General features: G+C 45.6%; 2 protein-coding genes across 7 annotated transcripts; one reads left to right on the top strand and one right to left on the bottom strand.

The window, feature by feature from the left end:
* The first annotated feature begins 4,272 nt into the window (after positions 1-4,272).
* LOC310768861 (chemerin-like receptor 1) lies at positions 4,273-13,192 on the top strand. 6 transcript variants are annotated; one of them, XM_083627739.1, is made up of 4 exons: positions 4,274-4,544; positions 7,056-7,112; positions 11,271-11,327; positions 11,609-13,192. In XM_083627739.1, the coding sequence occupies exon 4, from the start codon at positions 11,658-11,660 to the stop codon at positions 12,720-12,722; it is 1,065 nt and encodes a 354-aa protein (XP_083483865.1). In that variant the 5' UTR covers positions 4,274-4,544; positions 7,056-7,112; positions 11,271-11,327; positions 11,609-11,657; the 3' UTR covers positions 12,723-13,192. The 6 variants fall into 6 exon arrangements, with proteins under 6 accessions (XP_083483864.1, XP_083483863.1, XP_083483865.1 ...); XM_083627735.1 differs by having other exon boundaries at positions 11,271-11,331; positions 11,614-13,192; XM_083627738.1 differs by lacking the exon at positions 7,056-7,112 and having other exon boundaries at positions 4,273-4,544.
* Positions 13,193-16,736: 3,544 nt separating this feature from the next.
* Positions 16,737-19,477, bottom strand: LOC310768001 (C3a anaphylatoxin chemotactic receptor-like). Its single transcript, XM_083625680.1, has 2 exons — positions 19,383-19,477; positions 16,737-18,205 (listed from the first exon to the last, which is right to left on the bottom strand). Exon 2 carries the CDS (start codon positions 18,153-18,155, stop codon positions 17,061-17,063), a length of 1,095 nt encoding a protein of 364 aa, XP_083481806.1. The 5' UTR covers positions 18,156-18,205; positions 19,383-19,477; the 3' UTR covers positions 16,737-17,060.
* Positions 19,478-20,940: the final 1,463 nt, after the last annotated feature.

The following is a 20,940-nucleotide window of genomic DNA, read 5'->3' as shown; positions in this document are numbered from 1 at the left end:
GGCGGCTACCAACAAAATATTAAAAATGTGATAAAACATCAAACATTAAAAACTTCCCAATACAGGGCTGCCTTCAGATGTCTTCTAAAAGTCAGGTAGTTGTTTATTTCCTTGACATCTAATGGGAGGGCGTTCCACAGGGCAGGCGCCACAACCGAAAAGGCCCTCTGCCTGGTTCCCTGTAATCTCACTTCTCACAGTGAGGGAACCGCCAGAAGGCTCTCCGAGCTGGACCTCAGTGTCCGGGCTGAACGATGGGGGTGGAGATGCTCCTTCAGGTATACCTGTAACAAGCTACAGTTCCCAGGAGTCTTTGGGGGAGCGATGTGCTTTAAATGTGTACACAGTTTTCTCCCTGCTCCCTCATATTCCCTTTCTATTTGCTTATCCTGTCTTTTTGATTGCCATCCTGAAGGCAGAGACTGTCTTACTTATTGATCTTGGCAAAACGCCCTGAGAGTCTTTTACAGATGAAGAGCGGGGGGGAAAAACACGAGAGATAAAATAAATGACCTAGCACTTTCAGGCAAGGCCTTGCTGCTCTCTCATCTCTCTCTGTATTGTATGGCTTCAAAAGGGTGGAGAAATCAATGATTTGGCCATTTCTCTCCAAAACGAGCTGTTGAAGTATAAGCCCGGTGCTGTTTTGCACAGCAGGGGTGGGCAAACTCAGACTTCTGTGACCCACTCCCCCCCCCACTACTAGAACCCTAAGATCTATCAAGCCAGGTGCATGAGATGCACATTCAAAGGCAGAAAAAGGGAATTTGGGGTTTCTTTTTGAGTTCCAGAACTGAATGGAGCGCACAGTCCTTTCACACACAAAACCCCTCCCCTCATTGCTTTCTACATTTCCACAGTATAACATTCTTATCTTATTAGTGTTATCGTTGATTTGTTAATCGCCTTCTAAACCACCGCCTCGGGGCGATTTACGCAGGAGATAATTTAAAGCAGTTTAAAACACACCAAAACAACTGGCGCATTTAAAACTAAATTAAAAACCCTAACAAACGGAAACTCGTGGTAAGGGTCCATTTACCCAGCTGGGAAAGCCTGTCGGAACAAAAACCGTCTTCAGTTGTTTCTGGAAAGCGCAGATAGTGGACCCTTGACATACTGTATCTCAACAGGAGTGCTATTTCACAAAACAGGGGCAACCACACAAAAGGTCTCGCTCCAAGTTTCTGCGAGGTAATTCAAGGCAGGAGGAAGTTAGAAGGACACCTGCATGATTCCCCACCCTGCCACCTGGGCAGGGAAAGTAAAATACTGAAAGCGGGAGCTGGCCGTGGTGGACTTTGGGTGGCCAAATTTCAATGGCCGCTTGTGCTACACTAGAATTCAGCACCCTCTGCCTCTCACACACCTTTCTACAGCATTGCTGTGGTGCCCCCTACAGCACAGCACCAAGTAAGTGCAGCTGCCCTGGTTGTGCTACCCTAAAGCCATGCCTGAGACAGGCAAATTTATCGAGCGCTCTCTTTCCCACAAATGAGAAGAAACGTGTTTGTACATTTTGCCCTAGGTTCTACATATCCCAGAAACTTACATGTCTTAAAAAAAAATGGAAGCTAGGGATCTGGAGATGATGGTTCATCAAAGAGTTCGTATCCTTCCTCACCCACGCCCCTTCCCATGTGTGGAAATGTTGAGGGTGGCAGGAGAGGATATATTATTAACATCCTTCCTAACTTGTGCTAGGAAGTTCCTTTACTTAGCAGAGTGCATTGCCCCTTTCCACAGCAGAAAGCGGGTTGCAAACTCGTGCTTTAGTTTGTTCAGCAATGCTTCCCCAATGCTAACACATTACCAATGTGCAGACAGGCCATACCACAACAAAAGTGGAACTAAACGAAAAGCAGGACACTTGTGGTATCAAAAGTTATGGGATTTCAGCAGGAAGTTATGGGGTATTTATTTTTATTTTTTTTAAAGTTATATGCCGCTATTCATCTAAAAAAATTCAGAGCGGTTTACAACAGTACATACAGCATATTAAACCACACACGAAAGAAAGCATATGGAAGTTTCAAAAATTGGAAATCAGCCAGCTATTGCGGAAAGATGTGTTCTTAATTGCCTGCATGAGCCTGACAGAAGAGAAGAGTTTTCAGCAGGAGCTAAAAACTTGAAACAGAAGGTGCCTACTGAATCTCTGTTGGCAGAGTATTCCAGACGGCTGGGGCAATGATGTTAAAGGCTCAGTTTCTTGCTGCTGTAAAATGAGCCACACCAACTTGGGAACGACTAGTGATGCTCCTGCAGATGATCTCAGCGACTAAGCTGGGATATAGCTGCTGAATATGACTGCCCAAACAGTCAGGAATCTACCAGATTCCCTCAGCCTCTGGGGCAGATTGATATGCACTGCTTGGAAGTGGAGCAGTGTGACCAGCCCAAGACTTTTGCAAGAACAAACAGGATTGCAAGTCGCCTCCTTGATAGCACCATGAGCACACATAATCATAGCGTGCTATAAAAAGGACTTCTGGAGGGGTCTTGTGAGCCAGAAAGCCTTTCTGATCTACTGAAAGCCACCCCCCCCCCCCAGTTCTCTACCAGTAAATCTACTTTCTGCCCATCCCTGTTGCACAATATTGAGATATAGGGGAAAGTCAGTTTGCATGTGGCAGTGATATCATTGTTGTAAGACAACCTTATAAAATGGATTTCAACATTTTTATTATTTATTTTTGCCTGTTGTTTCTTCAGCTCTTCCCCATGCAACGCTTTCTGTAAATTTCCTTTCCTTTTCCCGCTGACATCGGCAAGACCAGCCTTGGTGGAGAATTGACATCACTTTCACTTCCCTGAATGACAACCCTCTCCAGCAAGGAAGGCTAACCTCAGGGAGAAATGTGGCCCTGCAGCCTTCTCTGCCTGGCCCTTGGGCTTTTCTCTAAGGCACACCCGCTTTCCCCAAACCAGACCCTTTCGCAGCAGAGCTCTGCATCCCCCTTGAACTTTTTTGCCTGGCTGGAATGAATCCTTGAACTCTGATGATGCCTCTTGCTTGTGTGGCTAGAGGACACAGTGAGAGGAGTATGACTGTGTCGAAAAAAGCCTACTGTACAAAGGTTGAATTCACATTGGGAGGTCTACCCATGTTTGCCTCTAGGCGCAACCACTACTGGCATATGCCAGCCCTCCCTCACCAAAACAAAAATGGCTCAGAAGAAAGAGTAGCCCTCAGGGTAAAAAGGTCCCCCCGACCATTTGAATGAGATCACCCTGCCTGTGCCAAAGAATGGGAGCCATTGGTGGACTGTCTACCGAATTATCATTCTTATGTGAAATCACGTGCAGGATTTGAGATATGAGCACTGGAAGAAAGTAGAGAGTGGATTTTGCGGGGCTTAGAAAATAAATGTGGATGTATTTTAATGCAGCTATTAATGGGGGATAATAAGAAGAAAAAAAACATCAGGGACAGAGGGTCAGGGACTCAAGAAGAAAATGTGTAACAAAAAATCCGATATATACGATTGGAGTTATGCAATCCTATGGAAGATTTAATTACCGTATTTTTCGCCCTATAGGACACACTTTTCCCCCTCCAAAAATGAAGGGGAAATGTGTGTGCGTCCTATGGGGCGAATGCAGGCTTTCGCTGAAGCTTGGAGAGCGAGAGGGGTCGGTGCACACCGACCCCTCTCGCTCTCCAGGCTTCAGGAAGCTATCAGCAATTTTAAAAAAGCAAATGGTAAACTCAGGAGTTAGGATGAGCAGGTAGTGAAAACTACTGAAGTACAAGGGGGCGGTATCATCGTGTGGGGAGAATCGCAAGGTTGGCAGAAGTTTTTCTTTTCTTTCTTAGGAAAAGAAGAAGAAAAAGCCAAGCCCCTTTTCCGAAACAGCCACAGAAGGCCGAGCATGCTTCGTGGCCACGGAACGCCGAGTGAGGGAAGGGGATGGAATGGAATGGAGTAATCTGAGGAGGACATGGCCGGCTGGCAAGAACGATGCACCGGAGCACTCAGTTCTGTGACATTTTGTCGCAGTTCTCCTTTCTTTTTAATATCTTCTGAAGCTAGGGGTTGATCTCATTTTCTCTGTGTGTGCCATGCATTTTGACGGAACCACTGGAATTAAGAAAGGGGCATTCACAGCCCTAGCTGAATGTGTTGGGTATCTGATCAGGGACCTTCTGCATGCATACCTCCTGCTTTACTGCAGAGCCACAGCAAGCAGGGCACTCTCCACTCCTGCGGTTGCCAGCACCAGGCATTCCTGGCCAGTAATAGCCTTCTCTACCTTGAATTTGTCCTTTCCTCTTTTAAAGCCATCCGAGTTGGTGGCCATCACAGCCTTCCACTTTAAGCTGTTGAGGTGGAGGAGAATGGATGGATGGACTCTCCCCGCCACCCCATTCAGCAACTCCTATAGGAACCACTTGTGGAGTCAAAGGGGATTGTGTCGCAAAGACACATCCTACTTTTCATATCGACATATCCTCCCACTTCTGCTTTCTTCTTTGCATTTAGAGAATTCTCCTTGTGTTGGAGGCAGCAGCGGCACAAAAGATTATTCTTCTCTTTAAGGTAAGCGCCACTTTGATTACTGGGAGGAACAGGAGATATTTTTCCTCCTTGATAGAAGCTCTGTGCTTTTTACACTCCTATGGCAGACTATCATCTATCTCTCATCTATATCTATCTATATCTATCATCTATCTATCTATCTATCTATCTATCTATCTATCATCTATCTATCTATCTATCTATCTATCTATCTATCTATCTATCTATCATCTATCTATCATCTATCTATCTATCTATCTATCTATCTATCATCTATCTGTTTATCTATCTATCTGTCTATCTATCTATCTATCTATCTATCTATCTATCATCTATCATCTAGCTAGCTATCTAGCTATCTATCATCTATCTATCATCTATATCTATCTATCTATCATCTATCTATCTATCTATCTATCATCTATCTATCTATCTATCATCTATCTCCTAAATGCTTTCTGTCTTTTGGAATTTGCTTTTTCCTGCCCCTGTTCTTGCAGGTTGGAATTAGGAACACAACAAACTGCCTTATATTGTATCAGACCATTTTAATAATAATAATAATAATAATAATAATAATAATAATAATAATAATAATAATTGATTATTTATACCCCGCCCCTCTGGCTGGGTTTTTCCAGCCACTCTGGGTGGCTTTCAACAGAATATTAAAATACAATAGTCTATTAAACATCAAAAGCTTCCCTAAACAGGGCTGCCTTCAAATGTCTTCTAAAAGTAAAATAGTTTTTTATTTCCTTGACATCTGGTGGGAGGGCGTTCCACAGGGTGGGTGCCACTACCGAGAAGGCCCTCTGCCTGGTTCCCTATAACTTGGCTTCTTGCAGCAAGGGAACCGCCAGAAGGCCTTCGGCATTGGACCTCAGTGTCTGGGCAGAATGATGGGGGTGGAGACACTCCTTCAGGTATACTGGACCGAGGCTGTTTAGGGCTTTAAAGGTCAGCACCAACACTTTGAATTGTGGTCGGAAACGTACTGGGAGCCAGGGTAGGTCTTTCAAGACCAGGGTTATGTGGTCTCGGCAGCCACTCCCAGTCACCAGTCTAGCTGCCACATTCTGGATTAGTTGTAGTTTCTGGGTCACCTTCAAAGGTAGCCCCACATAGAATGCACTGCAGTAGTCCAAGCGAGAGATAACTAGAGAATGCACCACTCTGGTGAGACAGTCCGCAGGCAGATAGGGTCTCAGCCTGCGTACCAGATAGAGCTGATAAACAACTGCCCTGGACACAGAATTGACCTGCGCCTCCATGGACAGCTGTGAGTCCAGAATGACTCCCAGGCTGTGCACCCGGTCTTTCAGGGGGCACATTCAGGACCAGGGAGTCCCCCACACCTGCCCGCCTCCTGTCCCCCCAAAACAGTACTTCTGTCTTGTCAGGATTCAACCTCAATCTGTTAGCCGCCATCCATCCTCCAACTGCCTCCAAACACTCATACAGGATCTTCACCGCCTTCACTGGTTCTGATTTGAAAGAGGTAGAGCTGGGTGTCATCCGCATACTGATGAACACCCAGCCCAAACCGCCTGATGATCTGTCCTAGTGGCTGCATGTAGATGTTGAAAAGCATGGGGGAGAGGAGATTGTCAGACTGGCAGTGGCTCTCCATGGGTTCAGGTAGAAGTCACTCCCAACCCTACCTGGAGATGCTGGGGATTGAACCTGGGACCTTCTGCATGCAAAGCAGATGCTCTTCCACTAAGCTAGAGAGCTCCCCACCCCTCCTACCGATTACTGCAGCTTTGAAAGAAAGAGAAGAGAAAACAAAGCGGGCAGGGGGATGTCACGATGGGCAGAATGTTAGCCTAGGACCAGAGAGATCTGAGTTCATGTTTCCCTCTGCCACACGAGGCTCACCAGGCAGGCCTGGGGCAATTGTTATTGTTCAGCCTACTTTACTTTGCAGGATTGTTGTGAGGATAATAATAATAATAATAATAATAATAATAATAATAATAATAATAATTTATTTATACTCCGCCCACCTGGCTGGGTTTCCCAAGCCACTCTGTGCGGCTTCCAACAGAATATTAAAATACAACGGTCTATTAAACATTAAAAGCTTCCCTAAACAGGGCTGCCTTCAGATGTCTTCTACAAGTCTGGTAGTTGTTTTTCTCTTTGACATCTGGTGGGAGGGCATTCCACAGGGCGGGTGCCACTACCGAAAATCTCTCTCTGTGCATGTGTACAGAACCATTATCTGCAGAGCCACAGCAAGGAGGAATCTCTCCACTCCTGTGGTTGCCATTTCCTGGCCACTGATAGCCTTCTCTACCGTGAATTTGTCCTCTCCTCTTTTAAAGCCATCCGAGTTGGTGGCCATCACAGCCTTCCACTTTAAGCTGTTGAGGTGGAGGAGAATGGATGGATGGACTCTCCCCGCCGTCCCATTCTGCAACTCCTATAGGAACCACTTGCGGAGTAAAAGGGGATTGTGTCGCAAAGACACATCCTACTTTTCATATCGACATATCCTCCCACTTCTGCTTTCCTCTTTGCATTTAGAGAATTCTCCTTGTGTTGGAGGCAGCAGCGGCACTAAAGATTTTTCTTCTCTTTAAGGTAAGCGCCACCTTGATTACTGGAGGAACAGGAGATACTTTTCCTCCTTGATAGAAGCTCTGTGCTTTTACAGTCCTGTGGCAGACTATCACCTATCTACCATCTATCTATCTATCTATCTATCTATCTATCTATCTATCTATCTATCTATCTATCATCTATCTATCTATCATCTATCTATCATCTATCTATCTATCTATCTATCATCTATCTATCTATCTCCTAAATGCTTGCTATCTATCTATCTATCATCTATCTATCTATCTACCTATCTATATCTATATCTATCTATATCTATCTATCTATCTATCTATCTATCTATCTATCTATCTATCTATCATCTATCTATCATCATCTATCTAACTCCTAAATGCTTTCTGTCTTTTGGAATTTGCTTTTTCCTGCCCCTGTTCTTGCAGGTTGGAATTAGGAAAACAACAAGCTGCCTTATATTGTATCAGACTGTTTATATAATAAAAGTAGTAGTAGTAGTAGTAGTAATAATAATAATAATAATAATAATAATAATAATAATAATAATAGATTATTTATACCCCGCCCATCTGGCTGGGTTTGCCCAGCCACCCTGGGCAGCTTTCAACAGAATATTAAAATACAATAGTCTATTAAACATTAAAAAGGCTGCCTTCAAATGTATTCTAAATGTCTGGTAGTTGTTTTTCTCTTTGACATCTGGTGGGAGGGCGTTCCACAGGGCGGGTGCCATTACCGAAAATCTCTTTCTGTGCATATGTACAGAACCATTATCGGAGCAGGATAACACGGTCATATTCGCAGAACTGTTGTTCCCACAGTGGTTTAGCCATCAATCCCTCTCCCCAAGGAACTCTGGGAATAATGGCAGACCACAGTTCCCAGAATTACACGGGCACTTAAAAAGTGCTATCCAGGTGGAGAAATACTGCCCTGGCTGCCAGCTAAAAGGTACTGGGAAGAAAATGCTAACAGGTCTATATGGTGAGTTGCTTGCCCCTGTTTGCATCCCCTCCAAGTGTCCTGGTTTTCCAGGGACAGCCCCGGAATTACAGAAGCCATCCTGGTTTCTGATTTGATCCTGGAACGTCCCACTTTTTCCTCCCCTCCTCATCTTGATAAAAAGTGGTAGAGAGTTCAGACACACCCCTCCAGAAAAACCCAACCACCTCCTGTCCTTTTTTTGGGGGGGGGAACAGGAGACTTTGCTGTGTGTGTGCAGGTGGAAAAGGGAGTTACGTTTATACTGAAAATAAAATGCATGCACCAAACGAAGGAAGCGGTGAAGGTGGCATAAAAACCCCTTCTTATAATTTTGAAGGAAACCGTAGCCAATACGCTTTCAGTTCTTTAATTGCAATGTTTAAAGGAAATGCGTGGAGTATTTGTTCCTTCATTGTAAATGGAGCCTTGCACTGTCTATCGAGTAGTAAGTCACACTGTATTGAATGGAGCTTACTCCCGGGTAACTGGGTAAAGACTTTTCAGCCTTACACTGCAATCCCACTGAGTTCAATAGTATTTACTCTCTGGTAGGTTCTTGATCATTCTCACAATGTCTTCTATTATTATTATTATTATTATTATTATTATTATTATTATTATTTTATTATTATTATCACTCACCTTTCCCCTCTGACAGGGACTCAAGGCAGCTTGCAGCTAAAATTTTGTTTCATTTCATTTATCTGCGGAAGGCAATACACACGATCCCTTCCACCACACTTTTTCTTTTCTTTACAACAATCCCGTGAGGCAGCTTTGGCAGAGATGTTGCCATTGGCTCAAGGTGACAGATGCGTATGACATACATGTAGATGACATGCACATATGACATACATGTGTATGGTGGGAGAAGCTTACTGATGTAGAATAGAATGTCCCTATTTTCACCTGAGAAATGTTGGTCTTGCCTCAGATCAAGGTAACAGGGTCATGGCTGACAGGAAGTTACCACAGTGTTGCAATTGCTCTTGATCTCCAAAGAGGAAGAGAGTATGTAGAAACTTTTGCTCTGATCTGCTGTTGTGTTGTGTTGTGTTTTTTTTTAAATTAGTAATTTTTAATTTTTAATAAATTAAATAAGAATAGTAATTGGGGTGGGTCTGGAGACAAATGTGGGGAGATTGACAAATGTTACCTTTAGTTTTTTCACACACTCAAACCACACTCTCCATCCTCCACTCTGGAGGAGCGAGGCGCGTGGTCAGAGTTCAAGGACAAACTCCAGTCGGGCAGAAACCCTAGGAGCTGGCCTGGGGAGAGGGCTGAGGTGCAGATGGATAGGCTAAGAGGGTTGACTTTGGGCTCCAAAGTCCCCACTGCTGGCATAATCTATGCAATCCTGGATCCTGGTCTTGAAGGGGCTTTGAGGTCTCTTGTCCAGACCCAGATTAACCATTAAGCAAAATAAGCACGTGCTTAGGGCAACAAGGAAAGGGGGCCACCACAGAAATTTCAGACCCTCCAAGTGTCCCTATTCTCCACGGATATCCCTGATTTAGAGAAGCCATCCCAGTTTCTTATTTGATCCTGGAATGTCCCGCTTTTCCTTAGGATGTCCCTATTTTCATTGGAGAAATGTTGGAGGGTATGGAGTTATCTGACTCCTGAGCCATCTGAAGGCAGTCCTGTATAAGTTAGGTATTCTTAAAAAAAAAGTTTAATGTTTTATTATGTTTTTATATATGTTGGAAGCTGCCTAGAGTGGCTGGGGCAACCCAGTAAGACGTGTAGGGTATAAATAGTAAAATTATCATTATGGAATGGGATGTCCCTATTTTCATCACAGAAATGTTGGAGGGTATGAAAATTTTCGCTGTTGGTTTTTCTATGGACCAGCAACTCCGCTTTTCAGTTTACAAATTCTGAGAAAAACCCCGTCTCTATTAATTAAAGCACTAAAGCATGAGATTCATCTGTAAGATAGTAATTAATCTGTTCATGTTGTGAAATGAAGTGGAAATATACATAAAACCCCACATTATTTTAGGGTTTGTTTCATTTCAAAAGATAAAACTTTATTTTACGGTTTATTATTGTTTATATTTTGAATCAGGCACTTATGGAAGCAACAAAATCTTTGAAGTGCTTAGGGGTCTCTAAAGGTCTTAATCTGGCCTTGCTCCTGTCCAAGGCATTGCTTGCCCTCTCCATCCTGGCCCAGTCTGCACAACTGCCCAGATGGAGATATTGCTCCTTCTTCTTGCCCTTATCACTGCTTGCAAGATCAAAGAGGGTTGCTGAACAGGCAGTGATAGCAATGAGGAACAGGAGCTGCAGTGGTGGGGCCCCTGGCCGCTGCCCAACAGTGCCAACCCCTGGCCAACCCTGAATGCGCACAAGGAAGGGAGAATGGAGAAGTTTCCTCTTTCCTCCCTTTCCCATCTGTTTGGTTAAGCACGTTGCAGAGGCTATATCAGTAAATTCCTGGGCATTCTCCACCCCTTGACAGCATGACTTATCGTCCACACTGATGATCTGTCTCGCTTGCTGGGTCAGCAAGGCAGGACTCTTCTCTGTGGTGAAGCAGGGCAGGTTTTCTTCACATGATCAGGGACATTTTCTCTTTTCTGTCTTGTTACTTCATATGTTCCAGGAGTCAGGCTCCTTAGCAGAGCCTGAGTCAAGGGAGCCCAGGCCAGTACATTGTGCTGCCCGAGGCATGCTGCAAACGTGTGTGTTTGTGTGTATTTCCTTCGGGCTCCTTTGAGCCTCTAGTCCAGAGGTCACCAAGATGCTGTCTGTGGGTGCCATTGTACCTGTCAGTAGCCACTTCTGCTTCCTGCTGGGACTCTGGTCCTTTGACAGTTGCACAGTAGGTAGAAATTCAACAAGTGAAGCCTGCAGGGGAAAGCCGCCTTCTTCTTCTTCTTCTTCTTCTTCTTCTTCTTCTTCTTCTTCTTCTTCTTCTTCTTCTTCAACCATGTTCCTGTGCCGTTAAGAGGCAGAGGAACTGTGGCAGAGAACACGGCAGCTGCTGTCATCATGGACAAATGGCTCCCAGCTCCCCAAAGGTTTCTCAACTCTGCTACTGCTTTTGTTTTTCCTGGGCCAAGAGTGACACAGAGGCAACCTCCCCCCCACCCGTGTGGGCTAATGAAATGCAGAGCATCTCCTTGGCAGCCTTCACTCCATAATAACAGCTCATTCCCCACCTTCCAGGCACAGGGCTGCAGCAATCGACATTCAGAGGGGAGAGGACAGGCTGAGAGCTGAAGGGTGAGTGTTTGGTCTTGACTTTCTTAAAGGCTTGTGGCATGGGGGAGAAAACCTGAGAATTCTCATTTATTGGTCGTCACCAACATTTATTTGTATTCTGCCTTTCTGTGGTAACCTATGCCAGGATATTTCTGAATACCACAAGCTGGGGACAAGGGTGTTGTATAGGTCACCTCTGTCCTGCCTGTGAGCCTCCAGAGGTGTTTGGTTGGGTTGCTGTGGTGAACAGCATGCTGGACCTTCTCCTACACATTGGACCTCATGTTCTTGCTTTGTTTCAGCCAAGATAAGGGAGAAGACGGCAGTAAAGAAGACTCTCAGTCAAGAAGAATGGAGAGCACAACTGCACTGACAAACCTTCCCATTAATAATTCTTATCCAGACCCCTCAGATCTTCACTATGAATATGAATACGATGAGGAAGCATATATGTTTGGAAAAACCTTGCAAAAAAGGTTGAACATTGTCGCTATGATAATTTACAGCCTTGCCTTCCTGTTGGGGGTCATTGGTAATGGGCTGGTTATATTCATTACCGGCTTCCGTATGAAGAGGACAGTCAACACTGTCTGGTTCCTCAACTTGGCCATTGCTGACTTTGCCTTCACTTTCTTCCTTCCCCTGAGCATTGTCTACCTAGCCCTGGACTTTCATTGGCCCTTTGGCCTGGCAATATGCAAGTTGAACTCTACCCTTGCCTTCCTCAACCTCTATGCCAGTGTCTACCTCCTCACAATCATCAGCATCGACCGGTTCGTTTCTGTCTTCTGGCCTGTGTGGGCTCAGAATCATCGGACACCCAGGCTGGCTTCCTTTGTGGCCTTGGGTGTTTGGATCTTGGCACTGGTGCTGTGTTCTCCAAACCTCTATTTCAGGGATACAGCCCAACATCACAATGATCCAAAAAAGACCAACTGCTACACCAAATATGGTAGCCCTCAGCAGCATAATGCAATGACCGCCAGCCGGTTCATCTTTGGCTTCTTCATCCCCTTCAACATCATCATCGTTTGCTACGGGGCGATTGTTCTGAAGCTGAGGAGGAACCAGCTAACCGAATCAAACAAGCCCTTCAAGGTCATCACAGCAGTGATTGTGGCCTTCTTTGTCTGTTGGCTTCCCTATCATATCTTCTCTTTCATTGAGCTGAAAGCACGAGAAGATGTAGACCTGGTTTTGGTGTTGATCATCGGTGTTCCGCTGACAACCAGCTTGGCTTTCGTCAACAGCTGCCTCAACCCCATCTTGTATGCCTTCATGGGGCATGATTTCAAGGAGAGGCTGAGATACTCACTCTTCTCTGCATTTGAGAGTGCCTTTGCTGAGGACAGCAGCCAGAGCTTGGTGACCAACAAGACCAGATCTTCAGTAGAGTTAGATTCCCAGGGTGCATGAAACCTTCTGCTTCCAAACCCCACCCTCCAGGGCAAGTCTGTGTAATGCATCCATTCAGAATCTAGTGCTGGCTGGAGCTGGGGAAGTTGTAGTCCAAATCATCTGGAAGCAACCAGCTGGGTGAAGGCAGAGCTACAGTATGTGCATACATTCCCCCCCTTCCAGCTGGAACTCACTGGAACTCAGTTCTGGCACCTCTCAGATGGGTGCCATTGCCATTATAAGACAACAAGGGAGGCTTTCATGGTGAGTTCCTTCACCTCTTTTTCTAGACAAATAGCAGTGTAAGTGCATATATCATTCTTTTGTGACCTGTTTCATGCTATGCTATGTGGATTTTTATTCTACTTTTTTAAAATTGATATTGCTCTCTTTGTAAAAGCTTTATGGACAGCCATTTAACAAAACAAGACCTTCTTAACTCTGCATTGACCTTGTATCCCTGTATCTAAATAAAAGTATTTGCTTTGTTGTTGTTGTTGGTTTTGAATTTGCTTTGTATGCTGCCACCCCAAAAGGCAGTCCTTGGGGGTCCTGGTTTTCAAACATTCCCCCTTCAGCGGATCCGTATCAACCCACGGTGGAGCAAATGGGGATATAAAAAAGCAGGGATGGGGAACCTGTGGCCTTCCAGATGTTGTGGTTGTTTAGTTGTTTAGTCATGTCCGACTCTTTGTGACCCCATGGACCAGAGCACGCCAGGCACTCTTGTCTTCCACTGCCTCCCGCAGTTTGGTCAAACTCATGCTGGTAGCTTCGAGAACACTGTCCAACCATTTCGTCCTCTGTCATCCCCTTCTCCTTGTGCCCTCAATCTTTCCCAACATCAAGGTCTTTTCCAGGGAGTCTTCTCTTCTCATGAGGTCGCCAAAGTATTGGAGCCTCAGCTTCAGGATCTGTCCTTCCAGCGAGCACCTTCCAGATGTTACTGAGCTACAATGCCCATCACCCTTGACCAGTGGCTTTGCTGCCTTGGGACTGATGGGAGTCAGAGTCCAGGAACATCGTCAGAACCCTGAAACTCAAAGATCAATTCCCTTGAGTGGAAAGGAGGTGGCATTGAGTTGATGAGGGAAAGAGGGAGGCGAATGAAGGTTAAGAAGGGGGGGGGGAGAAATCCATGAAGCCACCCCCACTGGTGTTAACGCCTTGGAGCCTTTCCCATGCTCCCCTGGAGCATGTTTGCATTGCAGGTGCATGGAGGTGGAAAAGTTGGATCAGGCCCACTAGCCCGACACTAACTTCCACCTGCTCATCTGAATGTCTGAACAAAGCCTGACAGCCCACAACGGCATGCACATAGACTTTGGGAACTTAGGAAAAGCAGGCTAGTTTCCCAGGGCCCCCAACTGCTCTGGTAGGCATTCACATGAGCGCATGACATCCAGGAGTGGGATCCCACTGTGCCCTCTATATTTCCCCATCCACATGGGGATGCATGTACAGATGGATGGAAGGACCTGCCAGTTTCAAGTTCTAAGAGTGCCTTGGGACATTTTACACTCAGCATCTTATGGCTCCTGCCTCTGAGTTTGCAGCAGCAATAAGTTCATAGGGACTTCTCAAAGTCTAAACCAGAAAGGGGGAAACACTGTGAATCTGAGGGCCAAATTCCACTATGGGCAACCTTCGGGGGGGGGCATATGCCAGTGGGGGGTGGGGCCAGAGGCAAAAATCAGGTGGAGCAATGGACGTGCATTTCAGCTACACAAAAGTTTTTCTACACCCACTGACCTTTCCAGCCTCCACCCAGGCAAGCAAGATGGAATATTGAAGTTCAATGACCATTAACCCAGGTAAAAGCATGCAGCCGGGGGAGCACAGTGGCGGAGCACTGATGTCACCGTGCCAAGGGTCCATTGATGGATGTTGCTGTCTCCATCACGAAGATTCTGGGCTCTGATCTCAGTTCCATGTGTCTGCCATTCAATCTCTCTGACTAGTGGCTCAATGGCGCTGGAGCAAAGGACAAGGGCCACAGCGACTCAGGGCATCCGGTGACAGAGGCATAGTGGAAATCAAGTTAGAACTTTTGTCTGCCAGGAAGATGGATTTCAGGAGTCATCAACAGCTCAGGGTCAGGCAGTGCTTTTTTTTCTGGGGGGACGCAGAGGTACACATACCCATAAGCACTTTGTGAATCTCAGTTTAGCCTCATTGAGGGGTAGTGTTTCAATGTGAGCAGGAAAATGAGAGCACTCCTAAACATTTTTTTAAAGAAAAAAAGCACTGGGCTCAGGAAACCACAGGACCTAATGTGGCCCTCAGGCCCCTCTGCCTGGCCCTTGGGACTCACCCTGGACACATTCCTCCTTGGCCTCACTGTGCACCTTCCTTGAATGTTTTTTTGCCTGGCTGGAATGTGCCCATAAACTCTGATGGTGCTTCTTGCTTGGCTGAAGGAGGGAGAGGCACATGTGAATGCCTGTGGGAAATGGTGTATTCATTGCTATGCCCACCACTGAGATGTGGCCCCAGAGGTTGCCTGAGAGGTAATGTGGCTCTCAGGTTGCTGTAGCCCTTTGCTGCTTCACCCAGATAGCAGAAGTGGAACAGCCAGGGCCGGATTTAGGTTTGATGAGGTCCTAAGCTTCTGAAGGTAATGGGGCCCTTTATATGTCTAGCTGCCCTTGTCAACAACAAATTGTCGCTGTTTTTTGTGTTGAATATATGCTATATGGTAATTTATGGACCTAATAATAATTTAATAATAGGTATCTAAAGCCATTTGCACATAACAAAATATGTATTTTATCAAAGTAATTGATATAGAAATGAGCAAACCAGTGATATCTCAGGGAGCAGGCTAGCAGGCGGGGCCCATGACTTACATCATAGGAGCCTACAAAAACACAAAACACTGTTGCTGTATGTAGGTTTTATTTTATTTGTTTTTTATCTTATATTTTGGAAATGTACATCCAGTTTTTCTCCTTTAAATTTTTTGGGGGGCCCCAAGCTTGTTTAGCTTATACGTAAATCTGGCACTGGGAACAGCATGTGTAAAAGACATTCATGGATTAATTACAAATATTTATATCGTGCCTTTCCACACTTATCGCTCAGGATGGCTGACAACTGCAGAAACACACATAAAAGCATATAACATAAATATTGCAAGATGGAAATAAGGATTTATTTTTTAAAAGGCAGCAAATGATAACTACAAGCCAGTTGCAGCAGAGTCAAAACAGAATCAAACAAGCTAACCTCACAGGTGGAAGACTTGCCAGGAACTCAAAGTTTGGTGGCTGGCTGAGAGGGTGCCATGGGAGGGAGTTCCCATATCTGGGTACAACTCGCCAAAAAGGCCCTTTCTGGACACCACAGTTCAAGAAGGACACTGACAAACTGGAACGTGTCCAGAGGAGGGCAACCAAAATGGTCAAAGGCCTGGAAACGATGCCTTATGAGGAACGGCTAAGGGAGCTGGGCATGTTTAGCCTGGAGAAGAGGAGGTTAAGGGGTGATATGATAGCCATGTTCAAATATATAAAAGGATGTCACATAGAGGAGGGAGAAAGGTTGTTTTCTGCTGCTCCAGAGAAGCGGACACGGAGCAATGGATCCAAACTACAAGAAAGAAGATTCCACCTAAACATTAGGAAGAACTTCCTGACAGTAAGAGCTGTTCGACAGTGGAATTTGCTGCCAAGGAGTGTGGTGGAGTCTCCTTCTTTGGAGGTCTTTAAGCAGAGGCTTGACAACCATATGTCAGGAGTGCTCTGATGGTGTTTCCTGCTTGGCAGGGGGTTGGACTCGATGGCCCTTGTGGTCTCTTCCAACTCTATGATTCTATGATTCTAAGTTGCACAGGGCTTTTCCACCTGAAAATGACAACACTCTGGGAGTCAATCATGGGCGTAGCCAGGATTTTTGTTGGGGGGGGGCAACTTTTGTTAGTGGGGGCAGAACCGATGTGAGTTAGTTAAGTATTTCTATTGTTTTACTTGATGGGGGGGCAGCTGCCCCTCTGCCCCCCCCCTTGGCTACGCCCATGGAGTCAATCACAAACTGGAGATTTCAAATTGTGCAATCAACAACCCCCTATCCCCAAAAGATCAGACTTTTTGTAATAAGGAAAGTGCTGAGGAGACAGCCTGTAACACTTGCCTTGACACAACGTTTCACCTCTCCACAAACAAATGAGAATGAATGCTCATTCTGTAGCCAATGTTGTCATATCTTCCTGCAAGCAGATCAGGATGAATGCTCAAGAAACAGTTCTTCTGGAAGCAACCCTTCCCCTAATTTATTTAGTTTGCAAAACCAGGTAGAAGTTTTTTGGGTGGGTGGGTAAGGAACATGGACTACACATAAACTTGCGAAAAGGAAGTCTCAAACCATGTTGGACTCCACTCCTGAAGTGGAGCTGGAGGTTCTGTTGCTGGGGAAAGAAGGTGTGAAGGCCCACTTATCGTTGACTGCTCCTTTAAAGGCCAGGAAGAGGGATCGGCGGCTGGTCTTTTTGTAGTCGGACCCGACAAAGACATACAGAATGGGATTGAGGCAGCTGTTGAGGCAGACCAGGCCCTCAGCCAGTGGGGTGCCAATATCTAGGGTGGTTTGCATTTGAAGGCTATCGTCTTCCAGTGTTTCGAGAATGGAGAAGAGGTGGTGGGGGAACCAGCAGAAGAAGAAGGCCATGACCACTGCCACTATGATCTTGAAGGATCGGCCAAATTGGCCAAAGATCTTTCCCCTTAGCTTGATCATGATGGCGCAGTAGCAGGCCAGAATGATGCCGAAGGGGATTAGGAAGCCGAGCGTGAATTCAGCAAGCACCATGAGACGGTGTGTCCTTAGGCTGCCCTCATCCTGCAAATGGAAGCTGTAGATGCAATGTATAGTGCCATCCATGAGCTCTTCCGTGTCGCGGAAGCTGAAGTACGGGATGCTGAGAGCCAAGGCTGCTACCCAGATGAACACAGCCACCAGGGAAGCAAGCTGGAGACTGCGGTGGTTCAAGGCCCAAACCGGGTGGACCACAGCAGCGTAGCGGTCGGCACTGATGGCTGTTAAGAAGAAGACGCTGGCAAACATGTTCAAGAGGGGAACCATGGTGTTGAGTTTGCACATCAGCCTCCCCAGAGTCCAGCGATAACCCAGAGACACGTAAGCTATCTCGGTGGAGAGGCAAAGGGCGAAGATGAAATCGGCCACAGCCAAGTTGAGATACCAGATGGTGGTAACCGTCTTCTTCATGTGGAAACCGGTGAGGAAGATAACAAGGCCGTTGCCTGTGGCCCCCAAGAGCAAGGTGATGGTGTAGATTGTCAAGGAAAACATTCTCATTGCTGGCAAAATGTGGGTATTATCAGAGGGAGGGTCTAGGAGCCATTCTTCTGTCCAGTTGTAGGCAAACACGTCACTGTTGGTGGGTGGTGGAAAGTCTGTGTCATTGTCAGGTTGGAAGAAGGGGAGAAGATCCATCCCTTCGCAGGTTCACTTACCACTTCTCTCTTTCTCTCTCTCTATTTGGCCTGAAACAAAACAAAACGCCCACACAAATGCCATATCGGTATCACAGAACTGGAATGAATAGGCAAGGGTGTGTGTGCAGATTTCAAACTGGTGTCAGATTTTCATGGAGAAATCCCAGTTCCCAAGTCCATATTTTGAATCTGAGGTGTGAAACTTGACATTCGACTTAATTTCGAGTTAAGTTTGGAGAATGGTTGGAAGGGAGGTGGGGGAACCTAGCAGAAATTTTGGGCACAGCGTTGCCCACAATATTATTCCTTTAAACCAGTGCTTCCCAAACTTGGGTCTCCAGCTGTTTTGGGACTACAACTCCCATCACCCCTAGCTTTCAGGACCAGTGGTCAAGGATGATGGGAACTGTAGTCCAAAGAAAGAAAAGAAAAGCTGGAGACCCGAGTTTGGGAAACACTGATTTAAACTGATAGGTGGATAGTTGACAGTCTCATCCCCAAGAAACCTGGAGCAACAGGAACACAAGTTCCCCGAGTCACACGCTTCCAGAAGATGTTGTGATGGCCATGGCTAGACAATTTAATGGAGGAGAAAGCTATCAGTGGCTACTAGCCATGATTCCTATGTTTTCCCATGACCGTCATAGTAAGATGCCTTCATCCTTCGTCCTAAGGTCCCAGGGCAGGTTACAGCAATTAAAACACAATGTTAAAAACAGTTTAAAGCAACTTACAATCACAGGTTGTTGTTATTTATTTCACACTTATAAATCAAAAGGGAGATTCACAGAGGCCCAGATGGCCTGGAACAATTCCATGTCATTTCTACAGGGACTTATAGAGGTCCCATCCAGATTACTATACATTGACTGGCAACAGCTTTCTGGGATTTCAGACAATGAATCTCTTCCAGTCCTACCTGGAGAAGCCAGGGATTGAAACCCTGCGTGATGAAGGCAGTATATTTCTGAATGCCAGTCACTGGGAATTTCACTCAAGCCCTGCATCCTGGCTTCCAATGGGCATCTGGGTTGCTCTTGTGACAAACTGGTGGACTATCTGACCCATTTACTAGATTCTTATGTTAAATCTGGCCTGGGAAACCAGGCTTGGGCTTAGATCTAGCTACTAGCCTCTGCTATGCATCCACATTTGGAGTACCAAAACACCTCATATTGGCCTTTCCCTCCCTTTCCATCCTTTCCCATAACCTTGGATCTCATACCTTAGACATTGGGTGGTCTTTGTTACTCAACTGTTGGCTGTTCTCTCCAGCTTTCTCAAGTCTTCTTCGGCAGCCCTCTTCTCTTTTGCTCTCCCCTCCGTGCGAAATGCACCAAGTCCCCAACTGTCTTTCTTATCACGATCATCACCGGCTGTCTCCTTCTCTGCCATCTTTCTGAAACATCTGCCACCACAATCAGGGCCATCAGTGTAGAGAGGAGGCCTCAGAGGCACACAGACATGTTTTCTCTGGAGTGGCGATGTTAGGGTAAGACTTTGGAGGCAGGTGCCCACATGGGGATGAGGGAGAAGTTTGAGTCAGTTTGCATTTCTAACAAGCCTCCCTAATTTGCACTTTCTGAAAGAACCCAAAACACAGCCACCCTTTGAAATTCACATGCCTCCAAATTTTGCAATGCAGGGCTCCAGTCAAGTAATTTGCCCCCAAAACACATGTACTAGGGAAAAGAGAATATAGATAGCACATGCCAGTGAAAATAACATGAAAAAAATTTAAAATTTTTTTTGGGGGGTGTCATTCTGCTAGAATGTGTACATTAGGCAAAAATGCATATAAAAGTGCATTTTAGAAGAAAGTCACACTAAAATGCTGATGAATTTTCACAAGGTTTTTTAATAAAAAATATCACAGTGTGCATATTAACGCACATATCAACAAAACTGCATTTTCATAAGTACTTTTTTAAAAAATCATAAACTGATATGGAAATGTGGAGGACTTGAACGTAAAGACTGGAAAAATGAGAAACCCATACTCACTCAGATACCACATTTTGATTGCCTGTCGTAGAATCATAGTTGGAAGGGACCCCAAGGAGCATCTAGTCCAACCCCCTGAAATGCAGGAATATGCAGATGGCCCATATTGCGATCAAACCAGTGACTTTGGCATTATCAGCACCACACTCTTACCAACTGAGCTAACAAGTGCTTTTTCTGTCAGCAGGGAGCTAAATGAACCAATGATATAACCTGATATAAGGGAGCTTCCTATTCTTTTGTGTGATTGCAACTAACTGGCAAACTGTTGAGTGGCAAAAGAGGGCAAGAGGAAACAAGAACAAAAATAAACAGAGGGTCTTTTTCGTTGTGGCTCTCTGTTTGCGTGTCAAGACCCTGAGACCACCCCCTCGTTGATGAATAAGACACAAAGACACAGATATTAGGTTAATGTTATTGGGCAAATTTAGGCCACAACTTTATTGGTTACGGAATGTGAGTGGTATTGGCTTAGGCATTGGAATTGACCCGACTATATCTGACTCCTGCCCGTCACGCAGGGAGTCCAGTAAGGGTCAACCACCGGTAGGGGGAGCCCTGTCGATGCAAACCAACTCAAGCTCCCCCTGGGTTCCTGAAGGGGTCGTGGCATGGCCCTAGCCCAACCCCAGACTTCGGACAAGATCCACACCCCCGGATTCCTTTAACGGAATACCCTTAAGCTTGGAGGAGCAGGTGATGGCCACACCTCCCCTCCCCTATCATAAGATCAACCAATGCCTAACCGCCAAACCTTACAAAGTTGTGATGATTGCTAC

This window comes from Podarcis filfolensis (genome assembly GCF_964270895.1).
Source record: "Podarcis filfolensis genome assembly, chromosome: 8".
NCBI lineage: Eukaryota > Metazoa > Chordata > Lepidosauria > Squamata > Lacertidae > Podarcis > Podarcis filfolensis.
Note: the sequence above shows the minus strand (reverse complement) of the source record. Positions and strands in the feature narration are given on the sequence as shown.

Bases quoted from the DNA above. Each gene is read 5' to 3' on its own strand.
- LOC310768861 (XM_083627738.1), top strand. From the start codon at position 11,658: ATGGAGAGCACAACTGCACTGACAAACCTTCCCATTAATAATTCTTAT.
- LOC310768001 (XM_083625680.1), bottom strand. From the start codon at position 18,155: ATGGATCTTCTCCCCTTCTTCCAACCTGACAATGACACAGACTTTCCA.